This window comes from Vespa crabro, chromosome 19 (genome assembly GCF_910589235.1).
Source record: "Vespa crabro chromosome 19, iyVesCrab1.2, whole genome shotgun sequence".
Taxonomy (NCBI): Eukaryota; Metazoa; Arthropoda; class Insecta; order Hymenoptera; family Vespidae; genus Vespa; species Vespa crabro.
The window spans coordinates 622,181-649,786 of NC_060973.1; the positions used below are offsets into that span (position 1 = coordinate 622,181).

The 27,606-nt window shown below is 30.9% G+C and overlaps 4 protein-coding genes across 7 annotated transcripts; 2 read left to right on the plus strand and 2 right to left on the minus strand.

The window, feature by feature from the left end:
- Nucleotides 1–511: 511 nt before the first annotated feature.
- LOC124430906 (sphingosine kinase 2-like) lies at nt 512–10,080 on the plus strand. Of its 2 annotated transcripts, none has more exons than XM_046978135.1 (7): nt 512–1,944; nt 6,292–6,643; nt 7,428–7,799; nt 7,989–8,152; nt 8,233–8,331; nt 8,423–8,562; nt 8,633–10,080. In XM_046978135.1, the coding sequence occupies exons 1-7, from the start codon at nt 1,407–1,409 to the stop codon at nt 8,819–8,821; spliced, it is 1,854 nt and encodes a 617-aa protein (XP_046834091.1). In that variant the 5' UTR covers nt 512–1,406; the 3' UTR covers nt 8,822–10,080. The 2 variants fall into 2 exon arrangements, with proteins under 2 accessions (XP_046834091.1, XP_046834090.1); XM_046978134.1 differs by having other exon boundaries at nt 513–1,944; nt 7,902–8,152.
- A 1,231-nt stretch (nt 10,081–11,311) lies between these two features.
- On the minus strand, nt 11,312–13,344 carry LOC124430907 (ankyrin repeat domain-containing protein 54). 2 transcript variants are annotated; one of them, XM_046978137.1, is made up of 4 exons: nt 13,198–13,344; nt 12,787–13,105; nt 12,413–12,681; nt 11,312–12,346 (listed from the first exon to the last, which is right to left on the minus strand). In XM_046978137.1, the coding sequence occupies exons 2-4, from the start codon at nt 13,096–13,098 to the stop codon at nt 11,905–11,907; spliced, it is 1,023 nt and encodes a 340-aa protein (XP_046834093.1). In that variant the 5' UTR covers nt 13,099–13,105; nt 13,198–13,344; the 3' UTR covers nt 11,312–11,904. The 2 variants fall into 2 exon arrangements, with proteins under 2 accessions (XP_046834093.1, XP_046834092.1); XM_046978136.1 differs by having other exon boundaries at nt 12,787–13,336.
- Nucleotides 13,345–13,586: 242 nt separating this feature from the next.
- On the plus strand, nt 13,587–22,192 carry LOC124430604 (cell division cycle and apoptosis regulator protein 1-like). Of its 2 annotated transcripts, none has more exons than XM_046977438.1 (15): nt 13,587–13,815; nt 14,368–14,495; nt 14,562–14,833; nt 14,902–15,141; nt 15,263–15,526; nt 15,621–15,846; nt 15,914–16,191; nt 16,997–17,252; nt 18,195–18,260; nt 18,353–18,559; nt 18,740–18,919; nt 19,016–19,366; nt 19,458–19,815; nt 19,899–20,242; nt 20,319–22,192. In XM_046977438.1, the coding sequence occupies exons 1-15, from the start codon at nt 13,758–13,760 to the stop codon at nt 20,595–20,597; spliced, it is 3,507 nt and encodes a 1,168-aa protein (XP_046833394.1). In that variant the 5' UTR covers nt 13,587–13,757; the 3' UTR covers nt 20,598–22,192. The 2 variants fall into 2 exon arrangements, with proteins under 2 accessions (XP_046833394.1, XP_046833395.1); XM_046977439.1 differs by having other exon boundaries at nt 18,353–18,553.
- Nucleotides 22,092–27,229, minus strand: LOC124430605 (transcription elongation factor SPT5-like). The gene is made up of 11 exons (XM_046977440.1): nt 26,660–27,229; nt 26,486–26,574; nt 26,159–26,414; nt 25,839–26,071; nt 25,261–25,759; nt 24,820–25,171; nt 24,160–24,746; nt 23,695–24,053; nt 23,213–23,614; nt 22,946–23,121; nt 22,092–22,871 (listed from the first exon to the last, which is right to left on the minus strand). Exons 1-11 carry the CDS (start codon nt 26,827–26,829, stop codon nt 22,635–22,637), a joined length of 3,360 nt encoding a protein of 1,119 aa, XP_046833396.1. The 5' UTR covers nt 26,830–27,229; the 3' UTR covers nt 22,092–22,634.
- Between the last annotated feature and the right edge of the window lie 377 nt (nt 27,230–27,606).

Below are 27,606 nucleotides of genomic sequence, written 5' to 3' on the forward strand. Positions count from 1 at the left end.
TTGATCTACCTTAAAATCACTATTTACCTGTAAATTTTAATTTACCTTAAATTTAAATTTAAGTGAATTTAATCTTTTAAGTAACATAAGCGAACATTCAGAATAGAAATTTTCGTACATTGTTTTACTATAAATTAATCAAAAGGAATAATGAAACATAATCACTTACAAAAATTTAGGAGATACGAAATATAGTAAACTACATTATCAAAAGCAAATAAAGTCAAATCCATTCAATAGCGCACTCTACAGTAAAGATACTAAGTTATAAGACTTGAATTATAAAAACGATTATCTTTTGAATACATAACAAGTATTAAGAAAAATTAGAAAGATTCATCATCCATTTAAGTTTTTTCGAAAAACGAAGTCAGTATATAAAGAAAAAAACATAAGACAGAGAAAAATATGTCAAACCATTGCTATCTTCTTAGATAAGGATAAAGAGGCTTTTGATAGATACCATAAGGTGGCGCTGCAAGTGACCCTAAAGTGATATTATCCCAATTACGGGAATAGTCTGGGCTGAGCTCAGTTAGTGGTTGGATGTTCGAATGTTTATGTCTGAAACTAGATACCAAAACGAAGGGGTGCATTGCTCATTCGAATAACTTAATGCAAACTACTTTGAAGTAAACTTGACACGAAAGGAAAGTGATAGTGAATTTACCGCGGAAAAAATATTTTACGTATCGATCACTACCGACAAATAAACAAAGATTTGATCATGTTAAAACGTCAGCAATTAAATCCAGTTTCGCGGTACGATGACAAAGTGGCTGTTTTTCGCGAAAGAGGACGGTACTTGCTCACGTTCTTCTCTTGCAATTAACAGAAAATGGAACAGATGTTTGAAAAAGAATAAAAGGAGAACTAACATATAGATTCTTTTTCGCATGCACGTGCTCCAACACTTAACAACTCTATCGCTTAATTCGCGCTTCCATCTCCATATCCTCTTCTCCCACTTCTCCAACTCTCATACGGAGTACGATTGTCGCGTTCAACTCGTCCAATATCGTAATCCGCAGCAGCAGTTGCAGTAACAGCAGCAACACGGGTGACGTTCTTTGGCGTTCAAAGAAAATCAAGAATGATTCTGCTCGTAATTTTAAGCTAATAATTTCGATCTATGCATGTGTTACCTAAAGGGAAAGAAGAAAAATTAAGGATAGAAGGATAATGAAATGAAGGGTATAAGTTTCTCAAGGAAAACTTTATTTGCTTAATCTATTTCGCGATCTGTACAAAGAAAATCATTGCCAAAGAAGGAAGAATAACATGAGTGGAACGTGTCTTTCGGTTACCCTTCAAATTCGTTGAAGAAAAGAAGAAGAAAAAAGATATTATTTCAGTGCACACACACACATAGACACATTTATAGACACATATGTTGTGCTCTCGAGATGGAGGAAGAAAATCAGGTAACTTCGAGTGCCGTTCTCGAGGAGACCTTCTACGTGACATCGAAGAAAAACACCTATTACAAAGTGAAGCTTAGTGAAAAAGGCTTGAGCTTGCAAAAAGACAGTAATGGCTCGACGAAGATCGAAACGATTCCGTTAAATGATATCATCGGGTGCAGGTGCATGAGATCTAAGCGAAGGAGCGCAGCTGGAAGTTGCGCTTGTCGTCCGGGTGCTTCGAGAATGCAGCTCAAACTGGTCGAGTCTATGGATGCTTTCCAATCATCCTATGACGAGTATGATACCTCTGCTTATCTCTATATATACGCGTATACTCTGAAAAAGGTACGAATGAAAGGAATCCGTAGACGCGAGAGAACAACGATTACCCTCAGATTTCGTAGTTTTGACAAGTATGAAGATAATCTAAGGGAGGCAAGTAGATGGCGATTGGCGATTAAGTGTTTAGTCACGAAGCTACCAGTCCCAAAAAATCTCATGAGTCCAAGTCATGGAAATCTCGAAGCTTTACTCGGCGGTAAGTATTTTTTATTTCTTTCCTCCTTCATTTCCTTCCTTCTATCCTTCCACCCTATCTACATTACTTTTCTTTCCTAGGTTTATATATCTTTCGCACATTTTTTAACTATAAAATTTAGACAATATTTTTTATGATTTTGTTAATGAAGGAAAAGCGAAACTTGAGAATTGAAAGATAGATTATGTAATAAGCCAATCGTCATCTTTATCTTCTTTACGTCTTTTTTTTTTTAAATAATTTCATATTCGCGGTGGTTTTCTGATTGGTGGATTCAACATTTCAAAACAAGAAATAAAACATTGCTTATCTTCCTGATATCCAATAGAAATCTTATATTTCATTTTATTATCTTATATTAATTTCTATTTATTTTGACGTGTTAACGACGAGATCAAGCAATTAATTGATCGAAAATGTTCTGCTGTACGAGATCTTAGGCATGTGTGATTGAATACAGCCAGTGACGGATTTAATCTTTAAGGAGCCTAAGGTATTACAAATTTTTGGCCTCCCGTTAACATAAATTAGTTATGCACAATATACATTTTTTCGCTGTAATTGTTCATGCGAACGATGAAATGAAAAAATACACTGCTCAAATTTGATTATAATCGCGTATATAGAAATAAGAATTATATACCGGACATCAGATATTAAATTAAATTAATTATAATTAATATAAATTTATATTGTCACGCTGGGTTCCTCCGTTTTACGAGTCCCGAAGCAACCTCGTCTATTGCTTCTGCATAAATCCGCCACTGAATATAGTTGCAACTGTGAAGTCTCAATGGACGGATATCTATTATAGTTTGATATTATATAGTATAAGAAAATGTTTTTATTACGATATTCTGTATGAAATATAATAAGTCAAATGTCCGTTGAAATTTCATAACAAATAACATGGATTACGAATAAACACAACAGTTTCTTACATTTCGCAAGTAATATGACTCATGTTCCTTTTTTTTTTTCCCCACATCTTTATTTTCCTTATTCTATAATTTTTCTCTCTCATAGTGAATAATTTTGTTTATCCATTTTCTCATCAGTATCATTTAATGGACTTTCGTTATATAACAACCGTTTATAATGGTTATCATGTATTTACAAGTATTCTTTTTTGTTAATCCAGCAATATTGATAGATGATGAAAAAAAATGATAATGTTTAAACAATTTTCTATCAAAGATATCGACGATGTAGTTGATATGAATATTTAAATATCATTAATTATAAATCTTTTCTGATAATAATCTCGAATGCATAGCAGGATAAAGTAGAGAGAAAGAGAGAGAGAGGGAGAGAGAGAGAAAAAAGAATCTAAATTTTAAATTAAATACAAATTTAATATTCCACAAATAATCGTTGATCTATTGTTGAATATTGATACGAAAAAAATTGTGAAAAAAATTGTGAATTGAAGAAAAAGGTTTTTCATGTTCATCGCAGAGTAGTATTTAATAAACACATTAATGTAAATATATCGAGGAATTTTGTCGTTATAACTTGGCGATAAAATATTTCCTGGCATCGTGGTAGTCTTCGTATAAAGCGGACTGCCAAGTTCATTGTTTTTCGACGCTCTCGAATGTTTACGGCTTTATTGTTGGCATGCTCTTTCTCTCGTAGTATTTTTCATATAGTCAAGCTCGACGATTAATGATCCTGTTGATATTGAATTGACGTAAGAGCCAAATTAAAAGATCAATTAATTAAAAAAGTTGAAAGGGAAGAAAGAGTAAGTGTGTGTATTTGTGTATGAGAGAAAGAGAGAGAGAGAGAGAGAGACAAATCGTGGAACAATTAGCCAGTACACATTTTGGATTTTTTTTCATTGATTCCATTATTACTTTTTGAAGTTCTGATAATTTATTGACAAACGTTTATACGTATGTAATTTTTAATTTATAAAAACCAAATATAATCTATTACTTCAATTCGTCCATTATTTTATACTATTCTTTATATTCATGACGTTACATTCATATTCGAATTCATTGATTACAGCATATATATGTATATAAATATATGTACACACTTGATGATATGTATGTTTGGTATAAAATTTCTGCAACTCATCCACTTCCACATATTTCGTAATTTTATAAAAACATGTCAGAAAAAAAACAAATGATACAAGTTATACTCTGAGTATACATATTAAATACTTAAATAAAAAAAAAGTCCTTTCTTTCTTTCTGTTTTTGCGAGAAAACATTAAGAATTTAATGATTGATAAATTTGCATAAAACAACTTTTTCTACTTAATATATTCGGTTTAAATACATATTTTATTTCACTGTGGCTTCATTTTTATTACTTTTCTCTCTCTCTCTCTCTCTCTCTCTCTCAATCTTTTTTCGTTTATATATGTTTTCATTAGAGCAGCGATAAACATGCATTATACCTTCCGATCGACAATTTTTAACGAGCATACATTAACAGTGTAATCGAGATTATGTAATGTAAGCGTTTATACCTTTTACGTAGGCAACTCAATAAGAATTAACATTCGGTACACTACGCAGTAAAGTATTTTGTACATACTAATATTTTTTTTTTTTTATAAATACACAAATGTATTTTTTTGTTTCATGTTCATTAATACGGATCATTGGCGTCGAATAGCATACGACTATTTTAAAGTAATAGCATTTTAGTAAATAAAGTAATATCGATCAAATTTCTGAGAATTTTTGTTGCAACATTCAATCTAGAAAGATTATGTCTTATATATATACATATGTACACAAACATCTCCTTCTTTCCTTTGTCCTATATCTGATTTCATACGTTAAATAACTATATAAGATCATTTCTGGAAAGGAAATTGCTTCGTGATATCATATAAAAGCGCCTTTTTTCGTTACAAATGATGTCTTATGAAATATCAGGAAAACAATATAATGATTATTGTTAAAAATTAGTATAATGGCATTAAATTCTCTTCCTTTCTCTCTCTCTCTCTATCTTTCGCATCAATGACGGTATTGGCTCAGTATTAATTCTAGATCCTACGTCCTTACACAAATCTTTGTTTTTAAATAAAATTATTCCCATAACAATTGTTTCGTGAATTTGATAAATATCAAAAGAATACATCATATCTATTTTTTTTTATTCTTTTGTTTGTTTGTTTTTTTATTTTTAACCATAGACTGGTTTTTAAGTGCATACATAACGTTATAATAATGTAATCTATAAATTTAATCGTATAATTTATAAATATAATTTTATATTCGTACAATTTAATATTATATTATTGAAAAAAATTGCAAGAAACTATCGATAATTATTTTCCATTAATCAGAACAAATATAACTGGAGATTTGATCGAGCACGAGGTCTTATCGTTACATCGTGAATACTCCTTGTGTATTTACAATGGCATTGATCACTATTAATTTTTTAGATTAATCGAAAAAAATATTCCTACAGATGTGAGATAAAGATTCAAGAAACCGATTTGATAGGATCCGTTTTGATTTTTATTATTTATATGTGATATAGTAGATGTCGATCTTCGACAGCAAGATTATCATGATTAAAATCTTTTTGAACAGGTGTTTGTTCTTTTCTTTTTGAAAATATTTCAAAGAAAAAATAACTATAATGAGAACATTCGAACTATAAATAAGTTGTTTTTTATCATTCTGGACTTTTGACTATATAATATACATAAGTAGGTAACTAAGGAAAATGTTGAATTTTTAGAATAAACTTGTTTGGCTACTTTATTTTTCATGCTTATTGCTTAACGTTCTATCAAGTTATTGTCTTAAAACGAATAGTTAAAACTATAATTATTTATGTCTTCCACTTCCTTCCTTCTCTTCCTCTCCGTCCCTCTTTCTCTTTCTCTCTCTTCTCTGCTCTGCTTATACTTATTTCAATATTTCGATGAATATTCGTTCATTCTTTCATGGACGCAACGACACGTGCGAAATTGGAATTTATAATGTGCGCATATTCATAATTGATCTTTTACTAATGATAATGGCCTCTCGCCATTTACTTGAAATAAAATGTATCTAATTACATTACAATATTTATTAATATATCCGACATATATATATATATATATATATAATAATAATAATAATATTTCCAGGTAAAAAACAAAACATTTTATCTTAACAAAGAAAAAGATGAAAAGAGCAAAGTCCTTAGTTTCGTAATGCGAGTATAGAATACCCAGCATATTTGCCGATTTATTCATCGATCTCTTGTTCAGTAACAAGATCGTTAAGATAGATAGCGGCTAGATTAAATTAATTAACATGTGCGCAATAGGAACTCGAATAAACAAAAGAATATGTGCAATTCTTTGTGTTGCAGCATGCCCAGGCGAGAATCGAAAGCTATTAGTTCTAATAAATCCAAAGTCTGGTCCTGGAAGAGGCAGGGAAGTTTTTCAAAAAAGAATTCATCCTGTACTTTCCGAAGCTGAAAGACCGTACGACATCCACATCACAAAATGTTCGAATTATGCGCGTGAATTCGTCCGTTCGAAGGACATATATCAATGGAACGGTTTGCTAACAGTTGGCGGCGATGGAATTGTCTTTGAGGTTGTCAATGGTCTCTTCCAAAGGCCCGATTGGGAGAAGGCACTCAATGAACTACCCCTCGGTGTTATACCCTGTGGTTCCGGTAATGGTCTGGCGAAATCTATTGCATATTCTAAACAGTAGGTTCTTATCCTCTTCTTTCATCAAAAACACTATCTATTTATCTGTCTCTTTCATTCATCTCATTTCACTTTATATTATCTTAATACGAATTATAATACATTGAACTTGTTCCTTATTTTTCTTTACTTCGCCTTCACAATTATAAATTATTTTGCTTTAACGATTGATAAGGGCAATTTACCGAACTCGTTTTCTTTTTTAAATAAAAAACATAACAATACGACGATTACTATTGTTCTGGAAAATGTTAAATGAAGAAAAAGATAAATATGTAATATTGCGCGCGGTTTTTTTTTCAACTTATACTGCTCTTAATGCATAAGTCGAATTCTTGAACATACATATATTTCTGCACTAGAGTGGCTTATCTTGGACCTTGAATTTGATATTCTAGTAATAGATAACAATCCTAATTGTAATACCATTGTTTTTTTCTCATTGGTAGTAAGACCTATTATATAACACATCATATTTCTCTTTGAGTGCCATCTATGTAAACATTATAAACGGTAGTTGTGTTATATTCTTTTATTGTAAAAAAAACTATTACTTCAAAATCAGCTTTTATATATATACATGTGTGTGTGTATGTGTGTGTGTGTGAAATTCTCTATTTAAACTTACATACAACTACAATATATTTAGAAATTTATTTTATAAATCACATTCAGAAATTAATTTATAAATCATATTTATTACTGCATTCTATGATACTTCCACTTCTACATTATATATATATATGTATAAATAATATATACGTATGTTTTCTTGTATTTTCAGGGAACCATATGATTACAATCCTTTATTAGTTAGCGCCTTGTCCGTAGTAAAATGTAAGAAGGCTCCTATGGATATAGTACGTATTGAAACACGAAGCAAAATATTGTTTTCATTCTTGTCAGTCGGATGGGGCTTGCTCTCAGATATTGATATTGAAAGTGAGCGACTTCGTGCTATAGGTGGACAAAGATTCACTATTTGGAGTGTAGCACGTTTAATAGGACTAAGAACATATAAGGGAAAAATATCATATTTGCCTTGTGACAAAGTACTGCCTGTGGAAGTTGTTGGCAATGGTAAAGTTTGCCATACAGATTGTACAAGCGATGGAAAGATAACTCATTCTAGAAGTTATGGAGATGAATTAGATCGGTACTTTCTAATTTTCTATGTATTATAAATTATTGGAAACATACAATTTCCTATTCAATTTCAAAATATGAAGTTATATTTTTTAATAAAAATATTCTACAGGTATGGTAATATAGTTGAATCAAAAAGTTTCCACGATGCCTGTGACGATAGTAGTAATGAATTAGATTTACCTCTTAATGGTTATAGAGATGATGAAGTTATAACAGAAAATATAACTCTTGAAACTGAAATTGAAGGAAGACAAAGGTTGGACAGTTTCTATTCTGCGACCTCGGCAAAATCTACATACTTTAGTACTGGTTCTATATCAAGTTATCATAGTATAGATGATGGTGATACAAGGGGGCCTGGTATATCATTTTTTATGTTATATTATTATTTTATGTAGCGTTTTAACTTATGAATAAAGTTGTAAAAACCACATCCATAGACACAGAGAATATAACGACAAGTCAAGTTATGTACGGTCCATCGTCGACGCTTCCAGCTCTAACAGCGGAACTACCTGATTCTTGGGTTCAAGATCAAGGTAAAAATATCTTATATATTTTTATATCTTTTTAAATCTAATAAGAACTTTATATGAATAAATAATTAAATCTTCGTTTAATATGTTACAGGAGAATTTATAATGGTACATGCAGCTTATCAATCTCATTTAGGTCAAGATTATTTTTTTGCACCACGTGCAAAATTAGCAGATGGTATTATATGGCTTTTGATAGTTAAAGCTGGTATTACTAGAACAAACTTGTTACAGGTAAGCTTATAAATATGTATTTATCATTTGCAATAAATTTTGTTATAAAATAAAATTTTTTATTTGTCAGTTCTTGTTAGGTTTAAGTACTGGGACTCATGTAAACTGTTCTGGTGTTGACATGATACCTGTTAAGGCTTTTCGAATAGAACCAGCAGAAGGAGTAAGTGGCCATTTAACAGTGGATGGTGAAGAAGTTGATTATGGTCCATTACAAGCTGAGATATTTCCTTCATTAGCAACAGTAATGACACCTTGACAAGGGTAATTATATTAGCAGAAGCAATCAAATAGTACAATCTTAAAATCATAGACTCAAAGTTTTAGAAAAAAAATTTGTTATAAATCGCACACTATCATATCATTAATCAATAAGTATTTTCAAGTTTGCATATGGAAAGTCTAGGATATAATTTCCTATTCCTAGTATTTTAAAATGTAATCTATAATAATTTATTACTGTTAATATAATTTAAAAACTATATATTCCAGTAATTTTACTGTTATGGATTATGTGGATTTTCTATATATTTCTCTTTATTTTATAAATGTTCTTTCAAGTTCGTCTGATTTTCAATATGGATTTCCTATATAATATATTATATATACCGAGATTGACTTATATTTTACACTAAAACACATAGTATTTAAATAATAGCTTTAACAGATGGAATATTTTACGAAATGTTTTTCTTTAAAAACTATGAAAGAATATAAATATGTTATAATGATAGTATACAAAAAGATTTTTTAATTGATATCATCAAAATTATTTGCTTATTTACAGCTTATTATAATGTATTCGATTATTCTAGCATATTGTACAATCTGTTATTAACAATTTTAAGGGTGGAAGTATTAGGAAGTTTGACATTGCTAGCATGCAAAATTTATTATGTATTATAGAAGGGAATTCTCTCAAGACCTGAAATACATAAAATATTATATAAGGTGCTCTTCCGACATTCTACATATGCTAAAATTTGTCAAATTAAGTGATAGTAGTTTAAAAATTTGTACAGTAAAATATAGTTACTAATGGCACAGAATTTTTTATATTTGTTGAAACCAATTATGTTATTTTCATATATATATATGTTCTATAAATTCATCTTAAAACACTTTATTAATTAATTTTTTTATCAAACATATCAGAAGTTGATGTTTATCCTATTTCTTTTCAGATAGGGATATACTTTTGCCAAATTATAATTGTTATTTTATTTATTTTTCTATTGCTCTCTATAGTAGAGTCAACAATTGTCATATATACATATATATAAAATCTAAAATTTTTTCTAAAGACCATAGAGTATAAGAAGACTATAAGAACAATGATAGTGCTTAACTATCGTCTTTTTTTTATCCTATTATGCTATTTACTCATCTTGCCTATTTAGGATGATGTGATTTCGTAAAATAAATAATGGTGCCAATAAAATTGTTGACAAATAATTAATAATTAAAATGCAAAAATTGCTTGTTGCCTTTAATTAATAATTAAAACCTTTACAAAAATTGCTTGTTGCCTTTATTTGTTGTAATAAGGTATTTTTAGATTTTTACAAGAGCTACAAGTTTTACACATTTACATGTTAAAACTACATACTATATGAACATATTATATCACTGTACATGCATTTGAAAATATAGAATCTTATGATATGTTAATAATTTAAGAAACAGATTATGAATTACGAGTTCTAATGAAAATTTGTTTAAAATACTATGAAATAGTGATTTTAAATAATCTTCTTGTTGATGTAATATATACAATATGAAAAGAATATAATGTTGTGCTAATTATTTCTACTTCGTTATTAAAGATTAGAAGTAATAAGATAATCAAATATATCGACAAAAATTAATGACATGCGATTAATTAAATAGCTAGGCAATTTTAAACTAAATAAATTCCAGCAATTTAATGTTTCATAAATATTTAAAACATATTATATTTTAATTCAACTCTTTGAAAACTAACGCGTTTTAAATGAAAGAAATATATTTCTCTATATTATATTCCTATATCATTTATTTTATATACGACTTTTTTTTATATCTCTACACAATAAAATCCATAATATTAATAATTATTTTGATTAAGGTTACACTGCAATATGAAAATATAATGTGCATTTTTAGGCAATTATCTCTATAGTTTATATTCTTTCTATAAATTGAAAAATTGTTTGTTATTAAGTTGTTTCTAATTTGTTTCCATTTTTACATTGGAAACATAAAATAAAAACAGCAGTATAACCTCAATAGTTTTATTTTCCCATATAATTATATATGTTTTGTTAATATATATATATATATATATATATATATATATATATATATATATATATATATATATATATATATATATAAACAAACACTATATGTACACACTTATTTTCATAAAAAAAAAAAAAAATAAAAAAAAATAAAAAAAATAAAAAATATATGTATATTTTTTATTATATATTATAAGTTATAATAGAGATGCTCTATGTTAATACAATCAGTATGTACAGAAGATGTAAAGATATTACATCAGTTATTTACACACTTATATGTAAGTAGAAAATATTGAAGTATGTATCTTTGAAAAATGAAAATTACAATCTTGAGTTTTAATATTCAATAGCAAAACGGTATAATGTATATAACAAATTTTTCTTCACAAGCATATATTTTATAAATGTTCTTCTAAAACATTATGAATAATGTTGTATAGCTGAAAGATAATTTATCTTTTACCTTCGATTATTAAAAATTTTTATTTAGAAAAAAATGTTAATTATGATATACATTGTGTTTAAGTACCTGGTCTTGTCAAATTGATTAAAAGATTAATAATTACGACCTCATAACATTATAATAAGTGTAATATAGTTTTTAATACAAAATGAAATAAAGTAATTGAAAATTATAAATGACAAAAGATATGACATTTTTAAATCCTCTACTTTTCGTTTCTATATCAATGAAGCAAGTTATATTTAACGTTGAATACTAAATTTTTAAGTATATAGATTTCATAAGTAGTACATTTTTAATTAAATTTATACAAGTGTTGAAAATGCAATAAGTTATTTATAACCAAAATTTAGTAATTGACTAGACCAGGACTGTAGGATCACAAGGATTAAAATAAATTACAACATACGTGTATATGATCGATTATAATAAACAACAAAAAAGTTAATGAGTTCTTTGAGATATTAAACATAACACTATAGTTATTATTAATTCTCATAACTGTCTTTTTTATAAAATGTATAGCATTCCTATTGCATTAATATACTATGTATAATTTGATCGGTAATATTCACAGTATATTAATGCGAATAGTTAATTTGTAATACTAAGAGAATTTATGTTAGCCAATAAATCTTTGACATCATCCTGTACTTGATCAGATGTATTAGATAGCGAAAGACGAGAACAAAAGCTACTAAGCGTTTCGACCTGTTCAGACATGTCTTTTTGTTTTTGTACATACACCATTAGCATACCAATTATATTGTGTACTTCTTCTTTAATTTTTAACATATCTTCTTGAAGAGGTTTTCCATATTCTTGCAACATTCTTAATTTCTTCTGTGCTATTCGTAATGGACTACAACCATATTTATCCAAAGAGTGTACATTTGTTCCAGCCTTTAAAAGCAATGTCACTACTGATATTTTACTTGTGACTGCTGCTAGGTGAAGTGGAGTATTACCTATGATATCACGTTTATTAGGATCTGCACCATGTTCCAAAAGCAGATGAACTATTGCTTCGAAGCCTCTGTAAATGAAAATATTCAGAAATCATTTTTACATATCATCTTGTTTAGGGGCAGATATAATTTACCTGCAAGAGGCTAAATGAAGAGGTGTGCGTCCTTGTTCGTCGCGACTATCGGGTGAAACACCAGTATTTAACAGTCTTCTCATTAATTCAATATTATTTGTATAAGCTGCGAGTCGCATTTTACGTTCCAAAAAAGTTTCTCGGAATTCTTTCCAACCAGAATAATACTGATCAGTACGAAAATGTAACGATCTCATCTTTCTTGGAATAACTTTGATACCTCTTAATTCTTTAGCAGAAACACATCTACTTGTAGGAGGTCTAAATCCCTAAAATAGTTATATTGCACATTGAGTATAAAGTGAACAATCATAATGGTGTCATTTCACATTACCTAACTTCATTGTTCTCAATAATAAAAAAGGAACCCTTACCTGAGATGGATATACAACGAGTTCTCCTGATGTACTGGCACCCGAATTTTGACTTAAATCATAGTCATAATTCCCAAATCCTGTACACAATGAAGAAATCGGTAAACTCAAATCCATTGACCAGGTTGGACTTAATCCTATCCGAGAAGTATTCTGTCCGTTTTCTTGTCCTTGATTTTGGCTGCTATTCATACTAGCAACGGTTGTAGAAGTATTACAACTTATTTGGCCACTTGTAAGATTTTCGTGTTGAACAATTAAACTGTCGTTTGAATCATTACCAGTCTCAACACCAGAATCTACCGACGTCATATTGCATCTAAATGTTTTACAACTTGAATTGCGTTTCACAAGAGAGAGAGAAAGATGGATACACGATGTTTATCAAACTCGATCTATATACATATATACCTGAGTATTTGGATGTCTATACCAAAATAATAACAGATACGAAAAGACTCTCACATCAGCTGGTGTGTACTATACTTGATCGTATTGTTACCTACGGATCACAGAGAGCCTCACAGTTGCTTATAGTAATACGCATCAAATAAGCATGGTGTAGATACTTGCGCACGCAACGCAGTATGGCTATTGAAACGATGTGGCGCCATCTTCTTTTATGGGTATAGAACTACGCTTTATATTTTTTATCATTGGTGCTTTCTTTGAATTGAATATCAAAGAACGATTTTATTGGTCCTTATACATCTACACGATCGACTAAGCTTAACATTCGTGTATTCAGAAATCAATGAATAGACAGACCCTAGAACTTTACACAACTTTAACCAAACAGAAATAATATCTGTGAAAGATTACATAAGTATACAGTGTGATTTGAAATCTTGTAAAATTTATATTCAATGATTGTAATATCCAAAAATATGGCGCCCGAGTGAAGGACGCTCAATTGAGAATACGAAGTATTAAAAAATTTATAGAAATAAAGTGATAAACTTTCGAGAGAAATGAGTAATCTTTCACCATTCGGTGGTGGAAAGAATCCACCTTGGGTTCGTAATACAGGTAAGATATTATTATATACTAATATAAAGTAGAGGAAATTGCATGTCGTTCGTATGAAGAACACGATGTTGCCAAATTTTTGTTAAAATTTATACAAATTAAGAAAACTAGTTAAAATATCTTTTTCAATATATTGTCATGAAATAATCATTTATACTCATATGTAGAGAACATCATTTTATTTAAAGACTGTACATTTTATTAATATTTTGAAATAATTATTTTGAGTTTGAGATGATATTAAAATCTATCAAAATGGATGGCTCCATTATTTTGTTATAGTGATATGAATAGTATAGTATAGTATTCTAAAAGCTTCTTTTTGATATCTCTTGCATGAATTAAATTAGAAATATATCAATTTCAATTGTAATAATGTGAAAGATCTTATTAATAATCAATCCATATTGAATTTATAATGAATTATATACTTCGTAATTTGTTCCATTAAATAAAATTTATTTTAGTACTTTGATTATATAACGAATATCAAGTACTATTTTACATTCATATTATATTATATTATATTTTATATTGGATTTGCGTTCATAGGACAAGGTATTCAAAATATTCAACAGCAAATGTTAGGTCAGGCAATGGGTACTATCGGTGGACAACCTATGGTTCAATACCAGCAACAAACACAGCAAGTGTATCAACAAAGCTTGGGTTTACAACAGGTCAATACAACATTTTATATTGTTAGTGATTAACAATATTGAATTTATAAATGTTTTGTTCTATAGCCCAATATAACGATGGCTTCAATGGCTACTCTTGGTTCTAATTTACCATCTGGAATAGCTGGACAATTATATCCACAAGTTGCTACTGTTTCTTATCCAACGCCAAGAGCTTTAAATACGAATGCATTTCAGCCATCAGTAGCTGGTGTGCCCCAGCAAGTGCAACAAAATGTACCTTCGTCGTCGCCAAAACAAAGAGTCTTTACAGGAATAGTTACTAAAGTACACGATAATTTTGGTTTTGTCGATGAAGATGTATTCTTTCAAACAAGGTGATTAAAGAAAATAATCAATTTGTATTGATATCATTCAAATTCATTTTTAATGATTTGTGTTTCAGTGCTTGCGTAAAAGGTTCCAATCCAATAGTAGGAGATCGTGTACTTGTAGAAGCATCTTACAATTCTTCTATGCCATTCAAATGGAACGCAACTAGAATACAAGTATTACCAATGGGAAATAATAATAATAATACTAATACACAGCAGACAAATCAAGCTAATCGACAACAACAACAAGTAAATCGGCCATCGGGAACTTATAATGCAGTGCCTCCTCCTACAGAAAATGCAAATAATAGGTAAATTTAAACTATAGCATAAAGGCAAATTCAAAATGATATCTATTTTTAAAGAAGTATGAATATATTTTATTGTAAATTACTTTATTTATATTTTGAAAAATAATTTCGTGATTGAAAGGTTTACAACTACTACAACAAATACAAATACGACTAGTAATCGTAACAAAGTTGGGAGAGTTAGGGAGAGATCACCCCGTGAACGTAGGAATGAAGAGGAAGAGATTGAAAGAAAACGACGTCGAGAGGAAAGAATAAGAGAACGTGAGAAAAAAGAAGAACGTAGTCCGTCAAGAACTAGAAGAAGTAAATCTCCTAGACCTCGTAGACGTACCAGAGTAGTGCCACGGTACATGGTGCAAATACCAAAAATCGCGCTCGATTTGTTAGTAACCTTTATGTTATCATTTCTTATCTCCACGTATTCACAATTACGATTTATCTTAAACGATATTATTGTTTATTATTTATTATTACAGACCTGAAGCAGATGTCCTTGAAATAAGAAGACGTTATCAAAACATGTATATTCCCAGTGATTTCTTTTCTACTAACTTTAGATGGGTTGATGCTTTCCCACCACATATGCCATTCACTCTTAACAAACCTTGCTCTTTTCATGTTATGCATAAGGATGTAGATTCATGTATAGAAAATACTGCAGTACTAGAGCCTTCAGATGCTGATTATCTTTTTTCTGCAAAGGTTCGTTCAATTATATGAATTAATTACTTAACGATTCATTTGTCTTATATTATATTTTATCCCACAGGTGATGCTTATATCAATGCCTGCCATGGAAGAAATTTATAAAAGATGTTGCGGAGTCTCGGAGGATAGAGACCCAGATCGTGATTATATACATCCTACTCGCCTTATAAATTTTTTAGTAGGATTACGAGGTAAAAATGAAACAATGGCCATTGGTGGGCCATGGAGTCCTTCCTTGGATGGACCAAATCCCGAAAAGGATCCTTCTGTTTTGATCAGGACGGCTGTCAGAACCTGTAAAGCACTTACAGGCATAGATTTGTCCAGCTGCACTCAGTGGTACGATTTTGTAAATATTGGTATTCTTTTATGTAACGTACGTTTGAATTACAGTTATAGATCTTTTTTCTTTTCTTTTTTTTTTCTCTCTCTCTCTTTCTCTCTCTCTCTCTCTCTCTCTCTTTTTAAAAGCTCTCTCATTATCAAAGAGCAATGTGATGTTAACAAATTTTTCTGCCCGTTAAAATGCACTATTGAAATGTTCGGTTATTGAATTTCTATAAGCCATTATTATAGTAAATTTCGATTTAAATTTCTTTTGATAATCAGTGTCATGTTGCCTTTTTATGACCTCGGACTTTTATAGTTCGCAAAATTACATTGTACATAGTTTTCTTGAGTGAGAAGCTGCTAAAATTTAATTAGCACGGAGTAACGTTAAGATGCGTCTACGACAAGGATATACCATTCGTGATCGAAAAAAAAAAAAAAGAAAAAGAAATATAGATTTTAATGAGTTTCTCACTTGATAAACTAAGATTGTAGCTAAATCTCTACATAGGAGGTACGTATTTATTTTATGCACGACCGGCCAACGAAGATTGCTGTGCACTGGATCCTGTTTCAAGCACCCCAACGATGATATACGAGCAGTCGCGGCAGACAAATCATCACTATTGTTCTATTACTGTTGTGATCTACTCAGTTGTGCTTTCTCAAAATGGTCTACGTTGTACGCTGTGCGTGGCTTTGTATGCAGTGCGTGGGCTTAACGAACAAGCGAACGATCACTTAGCATATAAGGCAAGGCTAAGCAGCATTAATCTGAGTTGACGTTTGGGTATTGTTTTTCCTTGCGGCACAGGTACCGCTTCCTGGAACTCTACTACAGACGTGCAGAAACGACCCACAAGTCAGGGCGAGTGGTGCCCTCGCGCGTTGAAACCGTGATACTATTTCTCCCAGATGTATGGAGCTGTGTGCCTACCAGATTGGAGTGGGATGGGCTACAACTCAACTATAAGAAACAACTGGAGCGAAAATTGCTGCGTGCTGCCTCTAACCCCGACGATTCGGATGCTGCCAATGACACTGATGAGGCTGCCGTCGCTGATCAAAAGGCACTGCCAACATCATCCCATATTACTTTTACCTTTTTATTACCTTATTATGTATACATGCAGCTGTTTCCTACTACTAAACTGAATTTTCAGTAGGTGATACTTGTCCATCGATCCAATTTATCTTTCAACTTCTATCAAGATTCTACATTCCCTAACAATTAATTTTACTGCTTAGAAATTGAAACATTCGTTATTTAGCAAAAGACTTATCATAGATAACTTCTATACTTTAAAGAAAGGTACTGTGTTGAGAAGTTAGTAATTTTATGTTATAATATTTTTCTGTTTAGTTCCTTAATATTCGATGTAAATAGGAATATTTGACATTATTTTCAGTAAAATATATTCATAAAAAAAAAATATTATTTAACTTTACCATAAGTATAAGAAATCAAATTCTATTTAGAAATAGTAGCGTAGCATAGTTTCTGGCAGTCTTCTTCAAGTCTTTATGTTATCAAATATTTTTATTAGGTCAGGTACAAAAATGATCGATGGGTAATGTATTGCAAATTCTCCCTTAGCCATTGGCAGTTTCATTGCATTAACAAGAGACGCAAGCAAGCCTAGCTCGGAGAAGAGCACAGCTGAGCCATTCCTATCCCTGATACCTTCACCTCTGTCATTGATAAATTATTCATTCATTTCATTTGCTCATCGTTATATACTACTACATTTTTGGTATTATCCATAACCTATCAACGACACAGACACCAGAGCCAGGACACTATGAGAATCTAGCAGTTATTTAAGTCATACTTGAGGAACATCGTGAATGAAGAAAGGTGTATCATTACTATGTGAGAAAGTGATTAAACGAAGAATGGCGAAAGAATGAAGAGGGAGTGGTTTCGTTTCGTTATAGGGGCTGCTTCTGTTCTGTAGATTCCTATCAAGCTTTTTTACTTCTGTAAGCTAATATAGTTTTTCTGTTTTCAGGATGATATGGCAACAGAAAAGAAAGATCCAACCCACTATTCTCAATTGGATCCAAAATCTATGAATGTATGGTATTATTTTATAAAATCATTTCTATATCTAGTATTTATTCATTAATATATGTATATACATGTTTATGTATTTTTTTATTTACAAAGGTGAACGATTTACGTCAAGAATTGGTTGCACGAAATTTAAATTCTAAAGGTCTAAAGTCACAATTGCTTGCACGTCTTCTAAAGGCTATGAAGTTGGAACAGGCTAAAGAGGAAGGACGTCAAGATGATGTAGAAGATAATGAAGATACATCACCACCTCCAAAAGAAGATGATGAAAAGAAATTCAAGGAAAATAAAGATGTAAAGGTTGAACATAAAGTGAACATAAATATATTACATATAACAACATATATATATAATATATATATATATTTGAATGTGTGTGTGTGTGTGTGTGTGTGTGTTATAAGTATTTACAAAAGATTAAGTAGCCATTTTTATTATCATTGAAGTATGTTGAGGTGTTAGTATATATGTAATTTACAGCATGATGAAGATAAAAGAAAACTATACGAACGCGAACGAATTATACTTGAAAAAAGGTATACACTACCAGAGTCTTCTCACATTATTGTGCATCCGTCTAGATCAGCGAAAAATGGAAAATTCGATTGTACTGTAATGTCATTGAGTGTTTTACTTGATTACAGACCAGAGGACACGAAGGTATTATATTTTTCTTGTGTTATTTATGTTTACTGTTGTTCGATCATACATTAATCATATACGAATTTGATTAATTTCTTCCTGGCATTTTTACAGGAACATTCGTTCGAGGTGTCTTTATTTGCCGAGTTATTTAATGAAATGTTAATGCGAGATTTTGGTTTTCGCATATATCGATCATTATGTAATTTGCCTGAAAGACCTAAGGAAAAAGACGAGGATAAAAAGAAAGATAAAAAAGAAGATAAGAGGGACGAGAAGAAAGATGATAGAAGACGTGAAGATGATCGAAAATGTAATAAGAAAGAGGAAAGGAGAGACGAAAAAAAGAGAGAAGGGAGTAAAGATAAAAAAGATGATAAAGAAGCAAAGAACAAAACTGATGACAAGGATCGGGAGAAGGAAAAAAATGACGACGACGACGACGATGATTACGAGGAATCTGAGGTATTTAAAGAAAAAAGCCGTTAATTAATTTATGACTAATTAATTTGTTGACTTAACGTTTACTTGAAATAAAATAACAACTATTTCGTAGGATGACGATTCAATTAAGGACGGTAAGAAAGATAGAGACAAAGACGGGAAAAAAAGAAAAACAAAACTTTACACATATGATCCTTATTTACTTTTATCCTTTGTATATTTTGATCAAACACATTGTGGATATATATTTGATAAGGATATAGAAGAGCTTATTTATACTTTGGGATTGAATCTGTCTCGAGCACAGGTTCGTAAATTAGTACAGAAAGTGGTTACTAGAGATTCTTTGCATTATCGCAAATTAACGGATAGAGCAAAGGATGACAACGGAAAGGATGAGAAGGATGTAGATAAAAGTGACAATGGAAAGGCTCAGAACGAAGAAGAATTATTGCGTTCGTTAGCTCTTGGTAAGTTTGATAATATTCCAAAGAATATTTCTAAGAATATCTTGCAGTTTTTAAATAACAAAAAGTTCTTCTATCGTTTTTAGGAAACAAAAAATTATTACCTGTATTCGTGTCAAGTGGGCCACCTTCTAAAAGAGCTAGAAGAGATGATAAATCTACAGGAATAACTGAAGAAGAATCGATACCAGAAGGATTTGTTATATATAAAGGTTCTTTATTAGACGTTGAGAAATTAGTTGGTCAATTGAAAAGATCAGAAAAAGCTCGTTTAGATACAGAAAATCGTATGATAGAATTGCAAACTGAATTAGGGATTGTTAATGAAAAGTCATTAAAACAAGCAAACAATTTGAAAGGTTTGTCCGAAGATTTAAAGATTTACAAAGATAAATTAAGATGTACGGATGAAAAACTTAAGAAAGTTTCGGTAAGTTCTATTAAAATTTGATAAGTTAAAACGAATAGAAATATAGTATTAAATAATATTTAAAATATCTTTACAGACTGAATGCCATAATTATTTAACTGCAGTAAAAAATATGTATCATATAGCTTCAAAAATGGTGCAGGGTGATAGCAAGAAAGTGGAAATTGTAGAAATACAAGATGAAAAAATTGTAGCGGAAGTTAATGGCTCTGAGATAGAAAATAAATGCAAAACTGATACACGATGGGGTGATAGTAAAGTTATAATAAAGGATGAAACTGATAAAGATAGAAAATGTGACAACAAAATTTCTATTAAAAAAGAAATAATGGAAACCGACAAAGAAAAGAAATAAATGGATGTTGATATTCATAGTGGTATACACAAATAAATACATTGGGACATTTTCATAATAAAATATGATCGTGTTCAGCATTGTTAGAAAGCAACTGTAATATTAGTTTTTTCACATGTGAAAGTCAGTGAACAAAAATTCGATTTTTATAACATTTTGCACCAAGTGGGAAAACAGAAAAACTCGTTATGCTGGTAGATTAATATAATGAGTCAAATGTTTGTTGATGAAAATGATAACAGACGATATATACCATACCTATGCGTTATTGTTTTAAATAAATCTTATCGATATATATGTAAGAAATAAATTCTTGGGAATATTAATATAAATTGGATCCACCATAAAATGTGGTAACAAAGGATTAATTTGCAAAAGTGTATTTACATGTAATCTCATAATTTATCAGCTATATATATAATACGAAAATATTAAGTTACCGATCAATTGTAAAAATTAACTAAAATTTCACATGAAATAGAAACTTTTAATGTTTTATGTTAAATATTACTTTTTTATACTGTTTTTCTCACACACAGCATATTTTTCTAATGCAGTGGAGAAATAACCTGATATATTTTCCATAAAATTTCTTTCTTGGTATGTACTTTTCAAAGTGATTACTGATTGTTGTTACTGTAATATATTAACATTGCTTTCTAAGCATGATATTATATATATCAATTATGTGGTGTATATATATAACAAAATATAAAAATGATTAACCGGTTTTTACAATATCAATGAAACTACATATTATGGTTATATACGATTAGTAAATATAATTTTAACATTATGCATCGTCAAACATATGGATTGTATATAAGAAATCTGTCACCTAAATTTTTATAAATCAGCTGTATGCATGAATAATCTTGAATTCGTAAGTGGACATGAGAATTAAACTAAATACGTTACAGGAAACATATTCAATAACTAATATTTCATCTTTGGACGCGTCCTTTTACCATTTAAATGGACAAATCTTTTCGTGTAGCTTAAATTTTGTTAGTCCCGCAAATACAATAACTATATCGTAATATAAACAGATAATATGTGAGTTATGTCATATAATATATGCAATATTGTATTTCACTTATTGAATATCTCTTCGAACGATATTATACATCATAGAAATATTTCTTTCCCCAAAGCACATAACGTACAGCACATACTGTAGTATTTTGTACATACCTGTGTTACTTGGAAAAACTCTAATGCAAGTAGCAGATATTACCATAAGTTGAAATCATATTACATACGAAGAAAATAAACTTATACTTAAGCAATGATATGAAGTCTATAAAAATTACTCACGCGTAAGTATACTATTAAATAAACGGTAATAAAAAAATTAAATAAGTAAATAATTATACCTATGTTATACTATCTTTCTGTATTTATTATACTTTTTTTTCCCGAAGGAAGACAATTTTCTTATACTATTAAGCTACCTTAGATATCAAGTTGGAACAGAGATTGAAAACATACAAATAAAAGAACATTTGTTTTATTAGCATGTTATATTTAAGACTATGAATGTAAACGTATTTACAAATGTACAAATTTAGAGTAAATTGATTAATATTATTGAAGTACGTATTCATCATCTCCTGCTTATAATATATATTTCTATATTATTCTTTTACTGAATTATAGATGCCAAGTGATTCTATTAGCAAATTATACCGTTGGATTAAAACAAAAATAATTGCTTTTAGTAATAACAATTAAAATGTTAAGTATTTAAAAGATAAAACTACCTGAAATATTTACATCAATTATATAATTTCTTTTAATTTTATTTAATTTTTTTTGAAAAAGTACATGTATTTATCTACATGTATAGAATATTACATGATTGGTGAACTTATATTACATGATTGGTCAATTATTACAAACTACAGTATATACCAACAATTAAATATCAGAAATTATAAATATACTTTTAATGATTCAATAATATCTTCAATCTTTATAACAAGAAATATTTTTAAGTATGTATAATTTACAAACGTATAGAGACAAATGAAAGAATTACGAGGATTTCATTTTACACAAGAATCGTAAATGCAACATCTTTACCTCGTCAGTATTCAATTTCACGACACCTTCTTGATTGTCGATCGAAAGTAAGGTACCTATGGCTTCTCGCTCTTCGCCTATAATAACTTTCACTCGGTCGCCTCTCGAAGGTACTACTGGTTCCAATTGATCGCAGACCAAATTTACGACTCTGTCTTCCACAGGTAGAAACACAGCACACATACCGGCCTGGTTGATAAGAAATTATTTGAATAATTCAACTTTTATTAAATATTACGAATGAAAATGTTTTATATACTCACAGAAATTCCTCGTATAACACCTTGCTGTCCTGCTAGTGCAGGATCTGGATGAGAACCCCGAATACGTACTTCTATGTCTGTTGTGTGCCATTCGGTGTGATTGATGATTCCCGACGTAACTCCAGTATCTAAACCTGCACCAGGAGTTTGAGGATTATACGGACTTCCAGGGACTCCTGTAACGGACAAAAAAATGTATAATTTAATGGAACAGGAAATTTGTGACATCTAGGACGTATTAAATAAAATATATATTGTATATTTTACCTGGTGTCATGGGACTATAACCCATTGGCGATGGAGTAGCAAATGCTCCATGAGGACTTGTAGTATATCCAGTCCCATTTGGAGACGGTGTAGCGACATAGCCTGCAGGACTTGGACTCGCAGTCGTACTTCCCGCAGGACTTGGACTAGGTTGATATGAGCTGAAACTTTGTTCGGATCCATACATAGTACCAGGTGTTTGAGGTGTGAATGGACCACCGGTAGGAGGATAGCCAGGTCCATATCCAGGTGAACCGGCTTCTTCCATATTGTAACCATCGAAGTCGTTTGTTCTTGCTGGTGTATTAGTGACTGTAGGATCCCAAGCACCTGACTGACCAGGTGTCCGTGATCCATCATGAGATGGCGTCATAGAACCATAATGAGGAGTACGTGATCCATCTGTAATAGAAATATAATCAATCATTTCTAAATATTAGATGTCTGAAAAAATTTCAAACGTAATTATGAACGAGACTCACTTTCGTACATAGGCGTCTGAGATCCATGCATAGGAGTTTTGGATCCATCTCTCGCGTACATTGGTGTTTGTCCACCAGCCGTGTACGCTGGTGTACGACTGTAACTGCTGAAACCACCGTCTTTTGTTGGTACTCCAACGTTTGCAATGTGAGACCTGTCCACGGATATCGTTTGACACGTCGAATGTAGTTCTACACGCGCAGTAGTTTCTGTAGCATCTTTAACTATGCCTACGTTTCCTTTATACGGTCCGCCAGTTATTTTTATAGTCGTTCCTATTAACTCTCTGTCTCTCCTTATACCTCCACCGCGACCTCTACCTCTACCACCGCCACCTCCTCCTCGTCCCATACCTCCTCTATAAAAAAAAAAAAAAAAAAAAAAAAAAAAAAAATTGTACATTTATCGTGTATTGAAAATATATTAAATAAATAGAAAGGAGACAACAAAAATATGATACTAACCCGCTCGGATGCATTGGTGAAGCAATTCTTGGTGACATGAAACCTGAGATTGGAGATATAGATGTAATAGCTGATTTGTTCCCACCAGAAAGTTGTAGATGCCTCGTTTTACAAACGAATATGCCTCCATTATCAACAAACATTCTTGAATGTAAAAATGCAAAACTTCTATAAAGATGTTTTATTTCACCACCTCTTCCTGCGTGTGGCCCATCAACTACTTTGACAATATCTTTTTTTTGTATAGGATTTTGTTGAGAGTCCAAAGCTACCGCATTTCTATTCTCTCGACGCTTCGTAAGTCCTTGTGGTCTAGCTTCAATCACTTTGCCATGCATAGAAAGAATATGAAAATTTTCACGCTCAAGACGAACTATAACACCGACCGTTTGAGCATCAAGTTGAACTAAATCACCCCATTGAAACTGGCCTAAACTATCGACACCAGTTGCCATATCCGAACATAATTGTAAATCTCTTGGAAGAACTTCCAGTTCATGCATCGATAAATCAGAGAACAAAACTATTCTATTTTGTTCGACTCTAACGATTAAACCTGTGTCACCTTCGTATCGTCCCGCTACTACCTGTAAATTGAAACATACTGATTATATTTTACTGATATTTCACTGATACAAAAGATACAAAAGATTTTCTTACTTTCACATGATCACCCATTGTAAAGTGTTTTCTTAATTCTGTTGATTGAAATTCTAGAGCCTCCTTTAGCTCTTCGTGTTTTGGCATGACCATTATCATGTTTCCATCTATCGAAACGATCTTGCCTTGCAAGTTTATCAATTCACCTTCGCATACTTCTACATTATCACCATTACTGAAGGAATGTACCACTCCTTGATCCTCTTTTCCAGCGGGTACTCCTGTTGTTGGAGTTCCACTTAAATCTATCTCGATGCCTTCGGGTGCTTCCTCAAATCTCTCTAACTCGGAAAGAGTTGGCTTTACACCTTCTGCTATAATAGCACTTGTAGTGAAATTTTTATAAAGAAATCTGGAAAAAAAAAAAAAAAAATCATTATTTTAAAGAAGAGGTAATGTAATATTGGAGGTGATAGTAACTAGAAAAATGTATGTACTTACCCCTTTCTACTATATCTATTGCCTTCAAAAATTAAAAAATCTCCATCGCTAGTAACTTCTCCTCCGATAGCTCGAATAGCTTCGGGATCGAATGGTTTAGCAGGTGGTCTTCTCTTCTTTTTTCTCTTCAAAGCTTCAGATTCGCTTTGTGCCGTTCTTAAAGCACCACGGGGCCGGGTATAATCTATTCTTGGCAGTAACTTTAAGTGCACTTGATTTTGTGCTAAGTCAACATAATCTACCTGTGCTATATCATCTTTATAAATTCCTCTTTTCAATCTGACCCATTGTTTAGCCTTTAATCCTGTTTGTTCTTTCACAACTCTTAATACATCAGTCATTTCTTTAATTGGTACCATCTGCTGTTTCCATATACCCATTCTTAAATTTCCTACATTTTCAATAGCAGCTTTTATGTGTGGTTGTTTGTAAGCTTCTATATAAATATAACCTTTTACACCTTCAGGTACAACAACTGACTTGATTTGAAGTGGTTCTCCTACAAGAAAAATATGAACAAAATTCATTGAGAAATACAGTTAATTATATTAAAATAGAAAATGAAGAATATATAGTACCAGAGAACTGATATGTAATAAATTTTCGCATTAATAAAAGTACAGTTGCTCTTTCTTCTCCAATACGGCATTTTATCATCCAGAGATTTGGATCTTTAACTCCAGGAAGTAAAGTTTGTTGAGTAATTTCATCGCTCATCTCTTCACCTCCATCACCAAAGTGTCGAGCAGCTGCAGATTCATCTGCATACTTTTTCCTCAAATATTCTTCTATTTCATCTTCTTTTTGAGAACTGATATAAATTAGTTTTAATGAGGAATGAGTATTATTTATAAAATATATATTATCATTTTCTAATATATTAAATATTAAAACTTACTCCCATAGATTAGTACCTCTACGTCTTCCTTCAATTTCCCTTGCAGTAGGTCCTAATTCATCTACTTCATTCCCTACAATACCAATTTCTTGAGCTCCTTCTTCCCACTCTTCGTCATCTTCAACTTCATCATCTACTTCAGCTTCATCAATGATAAATCCACCAAATCTATCTTTCTTTTTTTTCTTCCTAGGTCTATCATCGTCTTCTTCCTCTTCCTCTTCATCATACTCGCTACTGCCATCCAGATCTTCACCTATAATCATAGAATATTATTATTAATTTCATTTGTTATACAATATATTGCAAGTATTCAAAGTATTTTACCTTCTGGTTCTTCTTCTGGTTCCACTGCTTCTTCGTCACCAGATTTAACCTCCTCAGCTTCATCAGCTTTTGCATCTTCATCTTCTGACCTAAATATTCATACATGATAAATAGAAAAGAAATTAAAACAAAACATATGAATTTCCCATAAGAAAGAAGTAAAACACTGTTTACCCTGATCCTGATTTAGACCGTGATCGAGACCTAGAGGGACTTCTCGAAGGTGATCTGGAAGGGCTTCTACTGCATGAAATACTACGATTTTCATCTTGATCGCTTTCACTACCTCCACCCCCACGATCACTTTCATTATCGGAAAAATTACTTCCCTCTGACTCGGACATATTTTGTTTTTATTAAGAAAACGTAATTTTCACCTTAGGTTAATCTCTTGTTTGTATTTCATATGCGCAGCATAAAAGAACCTCGACGAGAAAAGGAAACAACTTTGGACCGGGTGTCCACAATAGAAAAAAAATGGAAAAAAATTGCCTGATAACATGTATAAAATCTTATCGATAAACAATACTGTACTCTCTTGAACATTAAATAATACGTATGATAACTACAACAAACGATCTCGAATAAGTTGCTGGATACTTGACGGACACCGTCTATTGCAAGCACTTCCGTATCACGTGGCAAAAGACTGCCAGAATAAGGGAAAAGAAAGAAAAAAACGCGTATCACATGTTCTTAAGAATCCTTTCATAACGTGAACGTTTACTTGCATCAACTGCAAGTTGTTATAAGCGGCGGCACATCATTGGCGGGACCAAGTGATCCCATCAAAAATTCGTGTGAATGCGACACAAAAATAACTGGGTAAAATTCATTTTTAAAAACTTTTTAATTAAACTATTATATCATAATGAGATTATATCATTAATAGATAAAGAAAGATGTAATTAATATTTTAGATAATTTTATATAACAATTGTCTTTTAATCGATTCTTTATTAAGTTCAATAAAATAGAAAATTATACTAAAATCATATGTGGAGGAAAGTCCAAATCGATTGAGATCGATATAACTGGCAGGCTTACCAACTTTTATAATTGATATAATCTTACTATTATAAAATATAATATTTTATATTTCAATATTAAATATGAATAAT

Coding starts and splice junctions, on each gene's coding strand:
- LOC124430906 (XM_046978134.1), top strand. CDS start 1,407: ATGGAGGAAGAAAATCAGGTAACTTCGAGTGCCGTTCTCGAGGAGACC. Junction 8,153..8,232: donor TGGTGATACAAGGGGGCCTG/GTATATCATTTT, acceptor CCACATCCATAG/ACACAGAGAATATAACGACA. Junction 8,332..8,422: donor TTCTTGGGTTCAAGATCAAG/GTAAAAATATCT, acceptor AATATGTTACAG/GAGAATTTATAATGGTACAT.
- LOC124430907 (XM_046978137.1), bottom strand. CDS start 13,098: ATGACGTCGGTAGATTCTGGTGTTGAGACTGGTAATGATTCAAACGAC. Junction 12,682..12,786: donor TCGTTGTATATCCATCTCAG/GTAAGGGTTCCT, acceptor TAACTATTTTAG/GGATTTAGACCTCCTACAAG. Junction 12,347..12,412: donor CTTCATTTAGCCTCTTGCAG/GTAAATTATATC, acceptor TTTCATTTACAG/AGGCTTCGAAGCAATAGTTC.
- LOC124430604 (XM_046977438.1), top strand. CDS start 13,758: ATGAGTAATCTTTCACCATTCGGTGGTGGAAAGAATCCACCTTGGGTT. Junction 14,834..14,901: donor GATGTATTCTTTCAAACAAG/GTGATTAAAGAA, acceptor TTTGTGTTTCAG/TGCTTGCGTAAAAGGTTCCA. Junction 15,142..15,262: donor ACAGAAAATGCAAATAATAG/GTAAATTTAAAC, acceptor CGTGATTGAAAG/GTTTACAACTACTACAACAA.
- LOC124430605 (XM_046977440.1), bottom strand. CDS start 26,829: ATGTCCGAGTCAGAGGGAAGTAATTTTTCCGATAATGAAAGTGATCGT. Junction 26,072..26,158: donor AGAGGTACTAATCTATGGGA/GTAAGTTTTAAT, acceptor AATTTATATCAG/TTCTCAAAAAGAAGATGAAA. Junction 22,872..22,945: donor GTGTTATACGAGGAATTTCT/GTGAGTATATAA, acceptor CTTATCAACCAG/GCCGGTATGTGTGCTGTGTT.